At 43.2% G+C, this 17,323-nt stretch overlaps 1 protein-coding gene across 1 annotated transcript in view; it reads right to left on the minus strand.

The window, feature by feature from the left end:
* Window positions 1–682: 682 nt before the first annotated feature.
* The window catches only part of ALDH1A3 (aldehyde dehydrogenase 1 family member A3), a 32,164-nt gene continuing 15,523 nt past the window's right edge, over window positions 683–17,323 (minus strand). Inside the window, exons 4-13 of the mRNA XM_083586704.1 lie at window positions 16,107–16,236; window positions 15,106–15,167; window positions 12,450–12,578; window positions 12,053–12,166; window positions 8,716–8,818; window positions 7,439–7,623; window positions 5,932–6,096; window positions 4,397–4,554; window positions 3,889–3,963; window positions 683–3,339 (exon numbers count right to left, since the gene is read on the minus strand). Of these exons, the coding sequence (XP_083442830.1) occupies window positions 3,267–3,339; window positions 3,889–3,963; window positions 4,397–4,554; window positions 5,932–6,096; window positions 7,439–7,623; window positions 8,716–8,818; window positions 12,053–12,166; window positions 12,450–12,578; window positions 15,106–15,167; window positions 16,107–16,236 (1,194 nt within the window). The 3' untranslated portion in view covers window positions 683–3,266. The remainder of the gene's footprint in view (window positions 3,340–3,888; window positions 3,964–4,396; window positions 4,555–5,931; window positions 6,097–7,438; window positions 7,624–8,715; window positions 8,819–12,052; window positions 12,167–12,449; window positions 12,579–15,105; window positions 15,168–16,106; window positions 16,237–17,323) is intronic.

The following is a 17,323-nucleotide window of genomic DNA, read 5'->3' on the forward strand; positions in this document are numbered from 1 at the left end:
TGGTCTAAAATACATGCCAGCCATGCTTTCCGTAGTATCTCATCCTGAACCCCAATATAACAGGTTCCCCAGTTTTTAATTCCTGCTCCCAAGAAATCTCAATGAATTTCAGACCAGCTTTAAGAGCTGCTTCAATTGAAATGCCTCAAAATCAGGTTTTACATGAAGCATTCCCAATCCATACTTTTTCCATGAAGTGTCCTAAACCACTGTTTTGTTTTCCCTTTGGTTGAGAACAAGTTTTAAGTTTATGTTCTTATGAGGAGCAGATCAGTTTGAAAAGATCAAATTGTTCAGGCATCCTTACCCGGCACCAGAATCTAAATTTTGCTCAACTGTTTCAACATTATGGAAATCTTCTCTCATACAGATAACTCTGAGCCATATCACAAAATTATAACATTTTAATTATAGAGCTAATATTACAAGAGAGAGAACCCCCCCTTTTTTAAAAAAAAGGCATTTCCATGTACAAATGGCAATTAAAAATACATTAGATTAATTGCATTCTAATTTATAAATATATATATTTATATATTTAAACATTTTAAGTAATATTTCATACAAAAAAAAAGCACTAACATGCAATGAAAGAATATAAAGGCTCTACCGGATTGTACTTTACAATTAGTGCCTAATGATGCTTTTAATAATCCAATGTAGAAAAATTCAGTGTATACAATTTCTTTTTGAAACCCTGTTACAGTAAGTAGTTACAAGACAAAAAACTTGATCTGGAATGAATATATATTATATATTCTCAGCCACTAGAAAATAGAATCTCAAATGGCATGATGATTGTAGTGATTTAAACTCAGAAGAAGCAGACAGGTCAACTAATAATCGCTGAAGTGAGGGACTTGCGGTTCCGTTTCTCGTTTTCCAAATTTCCAGTTCAGTTCTCCACTTTTCTGCAGTAATTTGTGGTGGGTTGTTTTCGCCTTAATCCTCATTAAAATTCATCAGCATTGGCATTTTTATGCAGCTTTCTCCAAAATAAAATACATTTTGCAGCTTTGACTAACACACACATTTTTGCAAGCAACCCCCCTGAACATAATACATTTTCATACTCTATTTTCCAAACAGATTCATTTTTGTAAACATTCCTTTGCTTGAGAACTGCATCACAAAACTTGGAGAACTGGCAAATTTCAAAGGAGGCCTGTTTCGGCTCTTGTATGGTTCCAGAAAGTGCAAATTAGGATCTTCATCTTTAAACAAAAAACTGAATCAAAATTCTCCCCATGTAGCCTTGTTTTACTGTTTGCCTCTCTTTTCCTTTCACAACCAGCTGATGCTCAGGGTCTTGGGATGCCCCTTGCAAAGCACCCCACAGCCCCTGACAACCAGCCCGCACTCTGCGATTACCAAATACCAGAGCCAAATCTTTATCTAGCCCACACCTGATGTCATGTACCGCCTCTGATGCAGTGCAAGTAGGAGTGGCTTGGCCAAAAGGATCTCATGAGTCAAAGGATGAGGTCTGCAAGCCAAAGGCTTCATACCAGTTTTACTTGATCCAGTAAGTAGTGGTTGGTGCTCATTGGGGCTGGTAGGGCAGAAGACAAGGAGCCCAACAGTAGGGGGAGCCAGAGCCAATTGAGTCTAATTTTGTCAACATCCTCACCCTTGCCAAGTTCCACAGGGGGCAACATTGAGACAGAGGAGGAAGAAGTTGATAGCCAGTTTTACATCTCTCCCCCTTGGGCTGCTTGTCAGTAAGACGACAAGCAAGTAGAGTGTTTGCAGTTTTGTATGGGGCAATGCTCCATTTCGCCGAGAAGATCAGCCATGCCTGGATCCAGTGGTATATTCTCTTGTGCAACCCCTTGCAAAAATTGGAGAGAACTGGACAAGGGCAGCAGCCTTAGTTTGCTTGTAATGCAGCAGTTATCCCAACACTGAGGAGCTGTGAAACTCAGAATCTGCACTCATTTGCTCCACACAAACACACACAATACAGTGCACAGGGTTAGCAGAGGGAAAGTAGAGGGTTTTTTAAAATAAAAAAATTAAAAATAAAATTTAAAAAATGACCTGACTACAGAAGCTCTGTAAAAAATGCAAATAAGGCCTCTAATTTTATGCATACTGTAGGCACGTGGTCCATAAAAATGTGCGGGTCAGAAATTATGGACTTGTCACGTAGGCTGAAACTTCAGCTGAAGCCTGGCTATTTTATCCTCAAACTCTTCTCAAACCGCCTGAGGAAGGACCCACAAAAAAACCAGCCCCGTATCCTAAGGAGGAAATTCTGAGCTGACTTTTCCCACAAGTGACGAGGGAAATATACAGTGTGGGGTCCAAGGCTGCCGGTTCCTGGGGGCAGAGGGACTGTGGGGTTGGCCCAATCTTTTTATTCCTTGCCCTCACAGCACCTTGTTCTGAAAACTTTCTTGCCCCACTGTTTTATACGCAGCATTAAACATCAGGGATCTGTGACTCTGTAGGTGCTGTGCTAGCTAACAGGGTGCATAGGTAATTTGCAGATTGCGTGAGGGTTAGGTTCTGAAGGTCCCCACATAATTGCATAATGTCAGGAACCCCCCTGACCTGCTCCCCGGTGCAACCATCCCTGTTTGGAGCATCCCAGAGCTCTCACACGCAACCTTCCCAGAGCCCTTGGAAGCAAGGCAGAGAGGCTTATAAAGCACTTTTCGGGGCTCTCTGTTTATTCTTGCCAGCTGCATAAAGTTGAAATCGCATAAGCGAAATCACTGTAAGCTGCGAGTTCCTTGGGCATATAAGTGTGTCCTGTGTGCCCTATATCTATTTTCTAACAACATCATCATCAGAAGAGAGGGTCCTAGTAGGAGCCATGCTGGTGAATCAACTAACACACACATCCCATGCACACAACCACAGCCGCCCCCGAGCACATGTCAAAGATGCAGAATTTGGACAAAGTGCCGTGTGTGATTGCTTCTGACCACAAGGCCTTTTGTTGAGTCTCTAGTTGCTACTGAAGCACATGTGGTGCCAGTAGAGCAGGCCTGGCTGCAGAGCATAGCTCATGCGTATCAACATTCATTATTTTGTGACTCTCCAGCATGCAGTTTTTAAGATCCTCCATTTTGGCCTGAAACAAATGTCTAAACAAAGTGGTTGGAATTTTAAAGAACCCGAACATGTTATATAGATGGTTTGCTTTTTAAAGAGTTTAGCTACTTTCCTCCCCCCCGGCGAGATATAAGCAACCCCCACCCCCCACTATACATTAACATTCAGAGCGTCAGAGTTTTAGGTCTCGTGGCATTCCTCACTCAGTGAGTCTTCTGTGACAGTTTAATGGTGACCGTTTTCACCTCTGTGTATTCAGTCAGAGCATATTCACCTCTGCAAGAAGAGAAAGAGATATCTTTGAAGTTTCAGTATATGTGCTTCCACATGACATATGCGCCATGCTATACATTTAAAGCATTAGGATAGCTCTTCAACAGTTATTTAAATAAACCTTCACATTATTAGTATTAGAAAATGTTTAGAAAATAGTGAAATATAGTGTATTTACTTTTATTTTTATGTTTTTAGGCTTGATATGTTATTAATAACTTTTTTCTGTTAGGAGATTGCAAAGTGGGTGAAAAGAGAAACAAACCAGAAGCGGAAATTGGGGGAAGCCCTGGAGGGGAGGGAGGGAGGAATATATAATAAATATTAAGAAATTGAGACGTATGTAATGGATGAAAAAGAAAAATGAATATATATATATATATATATATATATATATATATATAGAGAGAGAGAGAGAGAGAGAGAGAGAGAGAGAGAGAGAGAGGATAGCTCTTCAACAGTTTAGGCTTCCCCCAAGCTGGCTTCAGAAATGAATAAATGAAAAGGCACCTTAAAAATATATATATAAATATATGAAACAAAACTACTTACAATTCTCTCCCGTTTCCTGACATTTTAAAGCCGCCAAAGGGAGCTTGTGCAAAAAGGGAATTGTAGCAGTTGATCCTATTGGAGGGGAAGAAAGCCAGCCCCGTTAAGAAGCAAAGATCTTAGCAACATACATTACATTTCAGATTCTCCAAGCGCCTTTATACATCAGCTCAGTAGACTCCTGTGAAGCAGGGGTGGTAAACCAAGCCTGCAAGACACTTCATAGAATTAGAGAGTTGGAAGGGTTGTTGAGGATCATCTAGTCCAGCCCCCTGCAATGCAGGAATATGCAATTGTCCCATACGGGGGTTGAACCTGCAACCTTGGCATTATCAGCACCACGCTCTAACCAACTGAGCTATGAGTCACCCACAACCCTCTTTGCCCATATGAACATAGAGGTCACTGTCTATAACTGAGAGGAAGAGGGGCAAGGTGGCATAAAGGTCAGCGCAGTGATTTGCCCACCTTAAACTTTGAGCAATTTTTGTTAAAAAAAATATCTCACCAGACTGTCCCAGACTGCAGTGCCGATGCCAGCGTTAGGGCTCTATCCAAATTCTTTGTAAACACAGCAGCTGTAAGCCCATATTCTGTGCTGTTGGCTCTTTCTATCACTTCTTCTATGTTTTTGAACTTCATTATGGGCTGCACGGGTCCGAAAATCTGCAAACACATTATAGAATCAGGGCCGTCAACTGATGAATGAGTTTAGTTGAATCGATCACCTGCCTTTGAAATAAAAGTTGCTGATTACGTTGACATTAGTGCCTTTTGGGATACGGAGCATATGAAATGTTGCAATTTTACAACAGCTGTAACTGTTTGACAGGTCACCACATCCCCATTCCTTCTTACGGTGACTCGTTCATTTGATATTACAGAACTCAAAATGAGAAGTGATACAAATAAGGCGAGAGACAAGCCAAAGTAACAGCAGAAGTCACAAATCTGGCAGTGGGAGAAATGGGACAACAGGAAGGCCCCTTCTTTGGCTCAGACTAAAAACATCCGCAGTTTGGTTCCTCCCCTCCAAAAACCATTTCCTTTTTCATATTTTTATGTAATGGTCTTAAGATCAATACACGAATGTGCTTAATGCAGTGCACTACAGTAATACACAGTTACATTTAATACTTTACCCATTCTAATCATATTGATTCTAATCAATTGTCAATCATTTAGATATCATACAAATCCTAAGAGGATAAAGTAAAATAAGCTGGAAAATGAACCTTCTATTTCATAGAGTCATAGAGTTGGAAGAGACCCTGAGAGCCATCTGGTCCAAACCTCTGCAATGCAGGAATCTCAGTTAAAGCATCCATGACAGATGGCCAGCCAACCTCTGCTTAAAAACCTCCAAGGAAGGAGAGTCCACAACCTCCCAAGGGAGACTGTTCCACTGTTGAACAGTTCTTACTGTCAGAAAGTTTTTTCATCTGCGCTACTTAACAGACATGTCAACTCCATTGGACTGAGGCCTCTACAGCCCCACCCCCCATGTCCAGCCCCCCTTCCATCTTGAGGGGACATTAGACATTTGAAGTAGTATCCTATTTGAAGCAGTCATGGCTTCTCCCAAAGAATCCCGGGGCCTACAATTCACACAACAATTCAACAGTCCATCCGTCTTTCAAGGGAACTCTTGAAATTGTAGCTGCCATGATCAACGTGGTCTCCCAACAATTCTCAGCAAACTGCACTTCTCTTCAGTCCAAAATTCCTTCCAGAATCTGCAGCTATAATAGTTTCTATGGAACACTTTGGCCCAAGTTTAACTTAAGGGCAGTATTTAACAGGCATTGTTATGCTAAGCTTAGGTCAAAGTGTTCCACAGAAAATACTAGCTGAAGATTCTTGGCTAGAGTAATTAACCTGAAGGTTGGCAAAAACAATTAAAAATGGTTTTTTTACATGTGCAGAAATTCCACCCTAGAAATATAAAATCACAGGCTCAGAGGGGAACCCAAAGGTGACATCTAGACGAACATGCCAATTTTATAACATGACAGTCCAGTCTTAAAATAAAAATGTCTGTACCTCCTCCTTAGCAATGCGCATGTTGTCTGTGACCTCTGAAAATACGGTTGGCTTTATGAACAGGCCTCGGTCTCCCATGGCTAAACCACCACACTCCAGCTTGGCTCCTTCTTTCTTGCCACTTTCTATCAGCTCCAAGATTTTGTCAAACTGTTTTTGATCAATCTGTCAGAAAGGGGGGAAAGGAAAGTTGTCGTGGGCAGAGATCAACAAATTTGTCATTTTTGTTGTTCTCTCAGTTTCTATTTTTTTCTAATCTTAAATTCACTTCACAGTTCTGCATCAATTTGTAATTAACAAAATCCTTATGAAAACCCATCAGTATTTTAGTGCAGTTTTCTCCAGATCTACACACTTTTGTATGCTTCAAAAGAGGATTAGACAAATTCGTGGAGGAGAGGGCTGTTGACAGCTGCTAGCCATGACGGCTATGTTTTCTTTCCACAATTGGAGGCACCAATGCTTCCGAATAACAGTTCCTGGAAACCACGGGCAACTTTAAATATTCAATAACAGAAGAATACAACACAACAGTTGGGTTGACAAAAATGTGCTGTGCAACACAGACTATGCCACGACAGCATCACCAGAAACCTGCTCTTGCACATCAGCCTTCCACTGGTGCAAACCATTCCACCTGTGGAACAAGTATACTGCCACTGAGCCTTGGGCTTGCCAATCAAAAGGTCAGCAGTTCAAATCCCTGCAATGGGGTGAGCTCCCTTTGCTCGCTCCCAGCTCCTGCTAACCTAGCAGTTCGAAAGCACGTCAAAGTGCAAGTAGATTAATAGGTACAGCTCCAGCGGGAAGGTAAACGGTGTTGCCGTGCGCTGCTCTGTTGCCAGTGTTCGGTTGTGCCAGAAGCGCATGCTGGCCACATGACCTGGGAAAACTGTCTGGAGCAGACAAACGCTGGCTCCCTCGGCCTGTAAAGCGAGATGAGCGCTGCAACCTCAGAGTCGTTCGCAACTGGACTTAACTGTCAGGGGTCCCTTTACCTTTCACTTAGTGCTACTTTGGATACAACCCATAAAAGCCAGGACCAGTCCAGTTCAACTGGGAAGTGGAGTTGCCATTTCTGGACTAAACTTGGAGGACGAACCTGAAATCTGTCAGAGGGCAGCAATGGACACCACCTCTAACCACCCTGGGAAATATCTTTGTGAACTTATAATTAAGCATAACCTTTTGTTATGCAATGGGCACGGTCAATGGCATCAAGAGGGTTATTTTACTTTTATCTGCCCCAAAGGATTTACTAGCACCATAGATAATATCCTAACATCTAATAACATGCCAATTAACCGAGATACCTTCAGGATAATTCCCAGAGCTGAAAGTGACCACTTTCCACTTGAGTTATCTCTGGCATCATCTGTTTCGCCTGCCTTTCCTAAATTATTGGATGAAATGGAATATCTGATACTTGGAGTTGCCATTTGTTGTTCCAGCTCAGGAAAGGAGGCAGCAAAAGATGGGCATTTTTTAAATTAAAGCAATAGTTTACCTGGGGTCCTTGTTCAGTTTTGGCATCAAATGGGTCCCCCACAAGCCGCTTCTTTGCATACTCCACACTGCGCTTGACAAATTCTGGGTACACCTGCTCTTCCACAAAGACTCGAGAGGCAGCTGTGCAGCACTGCCCTTGGTTGAAAAAGACACCCTGGTGGGCACAGTCCACCGCCAAGTCCACTGGAAAGCCAGAAGAGAATGCAAAGAGAGAGAAAGCAGGCTGTTATAAGCAAGCCATCACCTACAGACAATATGGTGACCTCTGTTGGACATCCAGTGGTCCTGGGTTGCAGTGGGTCAAAGACTGTTACTGTTTCTGCAGTAAGGTCTCTGTCTCCAGTGGCCTAGAACCATCCAAGCAGCACAGTGTCGAGTTTTTGAGCCATTGAGAAGAAGTCTTCTCACCCTTTGCTGATTACAGTCAGAGTGAAAGGAAACAAGCTACTGAGGATAGGCTCCTAGGGTCACTCTGGAGAAGGCAAACAGGAAGAACACCAAGGAGTTGTTATTCTGTGTGCTCCCGAGCAAAGCATTTAGGAACACATAAGGTGCTTCAGTTTCAGGAGAACGGTGTGCAAGTTCTGTTTCATACAATGGAACTTCAAGGAAAATACTTATTGAGTCTTGCCAAAATAAGGTACTGGAACACTCCAAATCATTTACCCATGTACATGCATAGAAAATAGTAGATTTAGCTGAAGGGCAACACAGAGAGACCTGCATTGATTGTTGAAATGCATCCCTAATTTTTATTAGATAGGTATAAGATTATTGAATAACCCTTGAAAGGTGTGGCTATGACTATCGTGAAGGAACCCTGCACTTCTGAATTTGCCACTATACTACTGCTTATACCAGTGACATAGCGTGGAGAGGCCACAGTGGTAGTCGCCCAGGGCACAAAACTGTTGGGGGGCGCAACAGCTGTACTGCCTCAACACAGCTGTGTGCTTCCATTGCTGGGCGCCACTGAAAACGGCTTCTCCATGCAAACCAAAAAGTGACCTCTCCAGACAACAGAATAACTCTTATCTCTGTGGCTGCGATCTCCTGCAGTTGAATGTGCATGCATACTCCATCTGTTTCCCTCCCTCCTACCCTCCTCTGCACAGCCCCGGGCACTGGTAACCCATGCTATGCCACTGGCTTACAGTGTCTCATTATTTGGTCCCCCCTATCCCTCCCCCCACTTCCAAAGCCTTCTCCAAAGACAGTACAGACTTTCTGCTTGACCCTTTCAATATTAGCACTATTGGCAGCAGCCACACTCACAGTCAGCATCCGCACAGACAATACAGGGATTTTTCCCACCGAGCTCCAACGTCACCCTCTTGAGGTTACTTTTCGAAGCAGCTTCTTTGATCAGCTTTCCAACCTGCGCCGGGAAGAAAGCAGCCATGAAATACAGGCAAATCACCCTTTTCTCACATGTGGAAATGGAGCAGAAGGAGTTCAAAATAACCAGGCCTTTGGCTGATTGACATCTGATGCCCTCTTAAAATATGTTGTGGAAGGGAGGGATGTTGGGTTGTTTTTATTATGTATGTATTTTGTGTTTTTTTATATTGTGTTTTTCTGTTGTGAACCACCTGTGATCTATGGTATACAATTATTGTTGTTGTTGTTGTTGTTATTGGAAACACCCTTACAAAGCCATCTTACTCATGGCTACTGGAAGGAAGCACCATGAAATTCCATGGGACTTCCTTCCAAGGAAGTAAGCTTAAGAATATTTTCTAGGTTGCAAACCCTGTAGAGTTATCTTTCAAGCAGACCTGCAAATGAACAGGACTCAAGTTACTCAGTTGTGGGTAAAAGCAGCACAAAAGCCAGAGATTTTTCTTGGTTGCGTTCATTGTTTGGTGAAGGTTCAGAAATGTGGGTCCATCTCACAACGAGAAACCTTGCCAGCACCCCACACTAGCTCTGTGTCCTAATCTGTTCTTCTCTGCACACCTCTTTACAGCGTTGTGCTTTCGTAGAGCATCTGCCTTGCATGCAGAACATCCCACATTCAATCTCCAGCGCCTCCAGTTAAAGTTGGGACAGAACCCTGCCTGAAATCCTGGAAAGCTACTGTCAGTCAGCATGGAAGGTACTAAGCTAGATGGGCCGACAGGTCTGACTCCATTTAAAGGATAGCACAAGTTGGTTAGAGCATGGTGCTGATAACATTACGGTCGCAAGTTCGATCCCCATTTAGGACAACTGGACTAGATTAGGGTTGCCATACATCCAGAATTTCCCAGACATAGCCGGGATTTGTCCCCCAAAAATGGTGTCCTGGTGGAATTTTTGAAAATTGCTTAAAATGGTAGCCCATGTCAGAAGTGATATTTTTGTGTGAGCAAATTTCCTTTAAAAATAGCTTAAAAACAGGGTGATGGGTTTTTTGTTTTGCAATAAAAAGCTCAACAACTTTGGCCAAAACGAAAATAAAAGGCTGAACAACTTTGGCAAAAAAACAAAAAAAACAAAGCAAAAAACAAACATTTTTGTCTGGATTTTCACTTTTTGAAATATGGCAACCTTAGACTAGATGATCCTCAGGGTCCCTTCCAACTCTGCAGTTCTATCATTGTAAGATTCTAAGGCAGTTTCCTATGTTCCCCTATGGAATAGTCCACAAACCATTGCAGGAACCAGGAATAGCTATGCCAAGCTCAACCAGTAGGTGGTGTGACATGCCAAGGTCTTCAGTTGTCCGACTCTTAGACATTTGAGTGAGACCTTCGGTGCCGACAGCAATTTACCATAATTATACAAGGTCATATCAAGCATGCAGAGAATGCCACCGCAGATGCCGCTGGCAGTGCGCCAGGGAGGATATTAAGCTCTGAACCACAAACACTGAATGCACGGGGCGGATCAGGGTTTCTGTTAAAGTGGCATCTGACGAAATCACAAATTACTCTGTTTAGACTGAATATAACCAAAGTGCAGTTTGCAAATATATGTCATAACTTGGGGGCTGCATGGGTGACATGGGTGTATGAACAAACCACGCTAGAGCAAAACACATTGGGGTGAGGGTATGCTAGAGAATTGCAGAAGGGATGCGGGTGGCGCTGTGGGTTAAACCACAGAGCCTAGGGCTTGCCAATCAGAAGGTCGGCGGTTCGAATCCCTGTGATGGGGTGAGCTCCCGTTGCTTGGTCCCTGCTCCTGCCAACCTAGCAGTTCAAAAGCACGTCAAAGTGCAAGTAGATAAATAGGTACCACTCCGGTGGGAAGGTAAACGGTGTTTCTGTGCGCTGCTCTAGTTTGCCAGAAGCGGCTTTGTCATGCTGGCCACATGACCCGGAAGCTGTATGCCGGCTCCCTCAGCCAATAAAGCGAGATGACTGGACCTAATGGTCAGGGGTCCCTTTACCTTTATGGAGAAATGGGCAGAGAGAAGTTGTTTCTCTGCTCATGAGGTTAGAACTTGGGACCAGCAAGTGAATGTTGGAAGATTCAGGACAGACAAAAATACTTCTTCACAAAGCACATAGTTAAAATTGGGAACTCCCACCCACAAGAGGTAGTGATGGCTTTAAAAGAGGATTAGATAAGTTCATGGATATTAAATAGCTGGGTTATGCCTCCGCTGTTGGAGGGAATGTACGAGCTGTCAGGAATCGCAGGTGAGCAGACTGCTGTTGCATTCAGGTCCTGTTTGTGGGCTTCCCGTTGGCATCTAGCTATTAGAAAGACACGGAACTAGATGGGCCTTTGTCTTGACCCAGTTGGGCTCTTCCAGAACATTTAAGGAGATAAAGGTAAAGGGACCCCTGACCATTAGGTCCAGTCGTGACCGACTCTGGGGTTGCGGCGCTCATCTCGCTTTATTGGCCAAGGGAGCCGGCGTACAGCTTCCGGGTCATGTGGCTAGCATGACTAAGCTGCTTCTGGCGAACCAGAGCAGCGCACGGAAACGCCGTTTACCTTCCCACCGGAGTGGTACCTATTTATCTACTTGAACTTTGACGTGCTTTCGAACTGCTAGGTTGGCAGGAGCTGGGACTGAGCAACAGGAGCTCACCCCTTTGTGGGGGTTAGAACCGCCGACCTTCTGATCGGCAAGTCCTAGGCTCTGTGGTTTAACCCACAGCACCACCCGCGTCCCTATTTAAGGAGATACTCTCTGGCAAGTGGCGGACAGAGTATGCAGGACTCAACATTTTTCTTGAGACTGCCTTGTTGAGAATACGAAGTTGCTACATCAAGAACTATTCCTATACAGCAATGCAAAGCCTGCCTATTCGCAAGCCACACCACCCAACAAAAATTATAGCTGCTCTCACACTATACTTTTTAAAGCATATCCTTTCTCTCAAAGAATTCTGGACACTGTAGCTTGTTAAGGGTTGCTGAAAATTGTAACTCTCTGAAGGGTAAAACTACAGTCCCCAGAATTATTTGAAGGAAATAGCATGCTTTGAACGTACTTTAAAGGTATAGTGTGTACCCGGCCTCAGAAAACGCTTCCAAAACATACTGGTGAGAGCCAGTCAAGGGACAGGAAGCATCCTATGTAGGCTTAATTTCTGTGCTTTCCAGAGTTCACTAACTGGGGGTTGTAGAGTGGCAAGAAGAGAGGCAAACACAAATGTTGAAAATCACCTACCTCTGTTGACCCAGTAAAAGCTACTTTGTCAATGTTAGGATGCGTAGAAATAGCAGCTCCAGCTGTGGGACCATATCCCGGCACAATGTTAACCACACCTGGAGGAAATCCTGCCTGCGGGGGGGGGGGGAGATGTTTTATTCCAGAGTCAGAATAAGAAAAATTAGGGCATGGCTTCCATTCATTGCAAGGGAGTGGGGCGGCATGCAAAGGAGTATTTGTGCCCTTTGTTAGGGTGAGTGGGTGCCACTGGGGTGTACGAAGAGCACACCCACTCCTTGCCAGTCATCAAACCTCCATTCCTTTGGAATTACAGGGCAGGGTCTCAAAAGTCTGCCCCCCCCATTGAGTGTGTAAAGCCGCATAAGCTCACCTGGCTGGCTTCTACATTACTCACCTCCTTGACTAAAGAGCCAATGTATAGTGAAGTAAGCGGGGTTTGCTCAGCAGGTTTAACAACTAAGGTGTTTCCACAACACAGAGCAGGTGCCATCTTCCAAATCAACATGAGCAATGGGAAGTTCCACTGAAACAGAAGATCATGACATTCACCTTATGAGGATGTCATTGCTACCATTTCTATACTTTGACTCTTGTTCTAGAAATTCAGAAGGCGGCTTCACAATTGTATCATTACAGCCTCTTCCTCCAAAAAAACCCCCCACACTCCTAAGTAGCATCGGCAATTTCTGCACACTGAAGCTGAGTTTTTACCCCATGTACATATTGTTATATACTTTGTCAAGTACTTATGGGCCCCCCTTTTTATATTAAAACTGTGATTCTTCTCTAGACAGAACGTGTAGTTGCCTCTTCTGTTGACGTTGTAATCCTTTATCCTGTCCCCAGGTGTCACTGTAGTGCTACTTGTCTCCGCATATACACAGACAAACAGAACTATACCAGCAACGCTTGCAGATCATAGCCAAGTACCAATACATCCATTAAAGAAAATAAGAGCACAGAGCAGCTGCTCTTAAAATCCTAATCGAGGGCAAGTGAGGCAGATCTTCCCAGCTCTGTAAGACCAGAGGGAATCTACACAGGAAGGGAACTATAGGTGGAAAGATAGATCAACTATGTGAAAGGACCACATGGAAATGTGATGTTAAAAATAAATAAATCCACAGAGGTCTCGATTCCCTTAGCTGAACACATGATTTGCATGCATAAACAATTCAGACACAATCCTTAACACCTCTTTTTAAAGAAGGGCTGGGAAACCTGTGATCATCTCAATGTTGGACATCTCTCATCAGCCCTACTCAGCATGGCCTTTGATGATAGGAGTTGTAGTCCAGCAACACTGGGAGGACCACAGGTTTATAGCCTTGGTTCTTAGGTAGGGCTGGGAAATAACCTTGGCCTGCTTGGTTTGAATCCACTCTTCTAGACTAGTTGGAGTGCTAGTAGCTCCTATGGATGGAAGGATCTGTCAATTTCGGTTCTCCCCACTTCTCGTTTTTCCAATCTTCAGTTCTCCACATTTTGCAGCAATTTGCCATTTATTTATTGGTTTATTTAAAAACACACACCATGAAAATCTATCAGCATTTGAGTGCTTCTAATGCATTTTATATGCAGTTTTGACTAACGTACATAGCTTTGCAAGTAGCTGTCCCTAATATTGTGCATTTTTGCACATTATTTTCACCAATAACCATCTTTTATGCAGAATTTAGATAAGTGCAAATCGTGAAGGATAGCTGTGTTTCAGGCTCGCATATTGTTCCAGAAAGTGCGAATTCAATCGATTCAGCTGCAAATGTGAACTGAATCAAATCTCTCCACAATCGCTAGTAGCTCCTTCTAATCCTTTCATCTGGCCAAAGGGAGCCAAAAAATAAGTTCAACCTCAGTAGAATCTCCAGTCTACCCAGCGAAATTATGCATTTGTTTTCCTGGAGACATCAGATGTCAACCCTAGTCTAGTCTAACACTATACTGGCCACCTCCCAGCAGTGGTAAGGAAATATCCCAGAGTGGTATTTTATTCCAACAGCTGTGTAAACATTCTCAGCCTAGTTACAAGCATCTTCCGCCAACAAAAATACCTGTTGTAGATTTAAGTAGAGTTAATTGCTGGTGGTGATCTTCCCCAGCAGCGTAATCAACAGAATTGGCCTTGATACGGTGGATTAACCATTATGCTAAGCAAGGGACAGAGTAGCGCCCCAGCCACTCCAAAGTCTCAGCTGCGGTGCAATTAGCTGGGAGTTTTCCCTACTGCAGAAAAAGCAGCTCCTAGCACTAGACTCTTTATATCTCCTGCAGCTCAGAATGCAGCAGCTTCTCCCACTACTAAGTAAGGGCTGTAGTTCAGTAGGAGAGCATTTACAAGCAGAAAGTCCTCCCAGCATCTCCACCCTAGAGCAGGCTTCCTCAACCTCAGCCCTCCAGATGTTTTGAGACTACAATTCCCATCATCCCTGACCACTGGTCCTGCTACCTAGGGATCAGGGAGTTGTAGGCCAAAAACATCTGGAGGGCCGAGGTTGAGGAAGGCTGCCCTAGAAGGTCAGTCAGTATAGACAAAATTGAGCTAGACGGGTCCATGGCTTGACTCTATATAAAGCAGATTCCTATATTCCAATGGAAGGGAAGTGGAAGTGGACACACCCAAAATTGTGAACAAAGGAAATACAGATAGGACCTTCACAAAGCTCAGTTAACAGGTCATACACTGGCAGTTACCTAGGAGGCCACGGTCAATATTTTGATCTGTCTCTGTCAAGACTGGAAAAAGCAAGGCATTTGTATCCTAAAACTTTGGGGGGAAAGGTTATGACCCAGAATGAGAAACACAACTTGTTTCAAAGCTTAAAGGAAACCAATTTACTTCTCAAGCAGCCACATTTGATATTGTGAGCGGAGAGGAGGATTTTATTTATTTATCCATCCTTCAAAGCCACTTGGAAGTGTGTTGGCTGGATTGTCTTGAAATCTCAGAAGTTGAAGGAAACATTAACATTATTCACTTGAACAGGCAAAAATCAAGATGTCGGCAGTACAGAATACTTCCCCAGAAATGTAGAAGACGATATTCTACTCACCGGTGTAATGGCACCACAAACCCCCACAGGCTCATGTCGGGTGAAGCAGACAAAGTTTTCATCTGTAAAAGTTTTGAGAATGCAAGTCATCTACTTATGATGGTTGTGATGTGAATGATCCCATGGGATCAAAGATCCAATGCAGCTGGGGAAAGCATTTTTTAATGCTAAAAAGCACACCCCCTTGTGCAATTCCAATGTCCTTGGAATTGCTGTTTACTATCCACAGCACCCATAAAACCAGTACAGTTATTCCAACCAGATTGGGACCCTACAGCTGTTTTCCCACCAAAATAAAGAAGGCTGGATTACTAAGCCTGGTTCATACATCATGCTAAACCATGAATTACTAAGCTATGGTTTATAGAACCATGGCTTACCATTATATGTAAATCTGGTCCAGAGGCTTCACTATGGTTTGTTTACTGCCAACAATCATCCAGATGAATTATTGCTTATGAACCTTGGTTTGTTTTAACTATGGCTTGGTGTTATGTGTAAACCAAGCACCCTTCCTTAACCATGGTTTGTTCGACCACTCCATCCCAGACCAGAATACGAAATCAGGAGGCAAGAGTAGTTGAAAAACCAATTTTTGATAAACAAGGCATGGGTTCTTTTTATAGTCTATAAGCACTATGTCTGCATGAACAAACTATGGCTTCTTAAACAGTAGCTTCATAGTATGTGTGAACCAGCCCCTTCTTTATACCTCTCTCCTAAGCATATGAAAGGAAGATTGCAGCTGAAAGCCCAGCAACATGGCCAAACTATGGTTTGGCAGTCAGCAGTAGGCTTCAGGCAGCCTGTCTGAAGTGGATTTCTAATCCTGGTTTATAGGTAAATTATGGTTTCCTGTGAACCAGGGCAAAGAGGAAGGAATCTGAGAACTGTTTCTGTGAAACCAAAGCCATATGCTAGCCATGGCTAACCTCACTACAGGTTACTTTTGTTTGCCAGACCTATGGTGTTACGTGTATACGACACAAGCTCCAACTTACCCACAGGTATAGTCTTCCCCTGAATTTTATCGGCCCAGCCAGCATAGTATCTAAGTGTCTTTATGCAGCCTTCAAGGTCAATGAAAAATGCTTGCAGAAATGGTTTCCCTGTGTCCATTGTTTCCAAGGTCTGGAATGAAACAAAATGTCAATCCCCCACCCTATTTGCTACGGGGGTATATTACTGGGGATGGGTGAACCTGTCCATTTTGGTTTATAATTCTTCCAATCATAAATTCAATCTACATTTCCACATCAGTTTGCATTTTTTTTAAGTCCTCTGGAAATTCACCAGTATTTTAGTGCAAATTTCACCTAAAATATACACATGGTCATTTGTAAGCAATTTCCCCTAAAATGCAAAGCAATTTCCCCAATATAATGCATTTTTGCATACTATTTTCAGTAAGATGTGCATTTTCGTGCACATTTTAATATTTGCCTTTTTGTACACATTACTTGGCTGGAGAACTCCATCGCAAAATTCAGAGAACTGCAAATTTTGAAAGATGGCTGCGTTTCATTTCACATATTCTTTTGGAAAGTGTGAATTAAGCAGTTCCCCTTTCAATGTGAACTGAACTGAATTTCTTCCATTTCTCTGCATACTGCCATTGTCTAATCCTCATGAAGATTTCCCCCCCTTCAGTGGAAGCAGTAGGTGACCAAAGTTGAAGGGTAGGCCCTAACATTAGACAGCGTTCACGTTGGGTGCCATGAATGTGCAGTAATCGGTAGTTATTGAATTTATTATTATTGTATTTTTTTTCTCCCAGAGAGAGACATTTGTAGTATTTTCTGTCTTGTATCAAAATAACATAGGTAGTCTGGGTTACTATAAACCTTTACTTGCGGAGAGTGGGGAGGGTATCATTTACTCTTTTGCCTCAGGCCATAAAAAGGCCACACACTGATGCTGCTTTCAGATAAGTGGTATTTTAGAGGTTCTCAATAAAGCATCATTTAGTTCAGGGATGGGGAACCTGTGGCCCTCCAGACAACTCCAACTCCCATCAGCCACAGTCCTCATGGCCAATGGTCAGGGTGGATGGGAGTTAAAGTCCAACAACAAGAAGTTCCCCGTCCCTGTTCAGGTATATGTGTCTCCGATGATGGAAAAGCAATATTCTACAACTCTGAGTTTGTGTATACATTAATAGGTAGGTTTCTTCAGGCTGAAAAGGATAAAGGTTTCCACCACTCCCCCTTGCTAATTC

Source organism: Podarcis filfolensis (assembly GCF_964270895.1).
Source record: "Podarcis filfolensis genome assembly, chromosome: 14".
Classification (NCBI taxonomy): Eukaryota; Metazoa; Chordata; class Lepidosauria; order Squamata; family Lacertidae; genus Podarcis; species Podarcis filfolensis.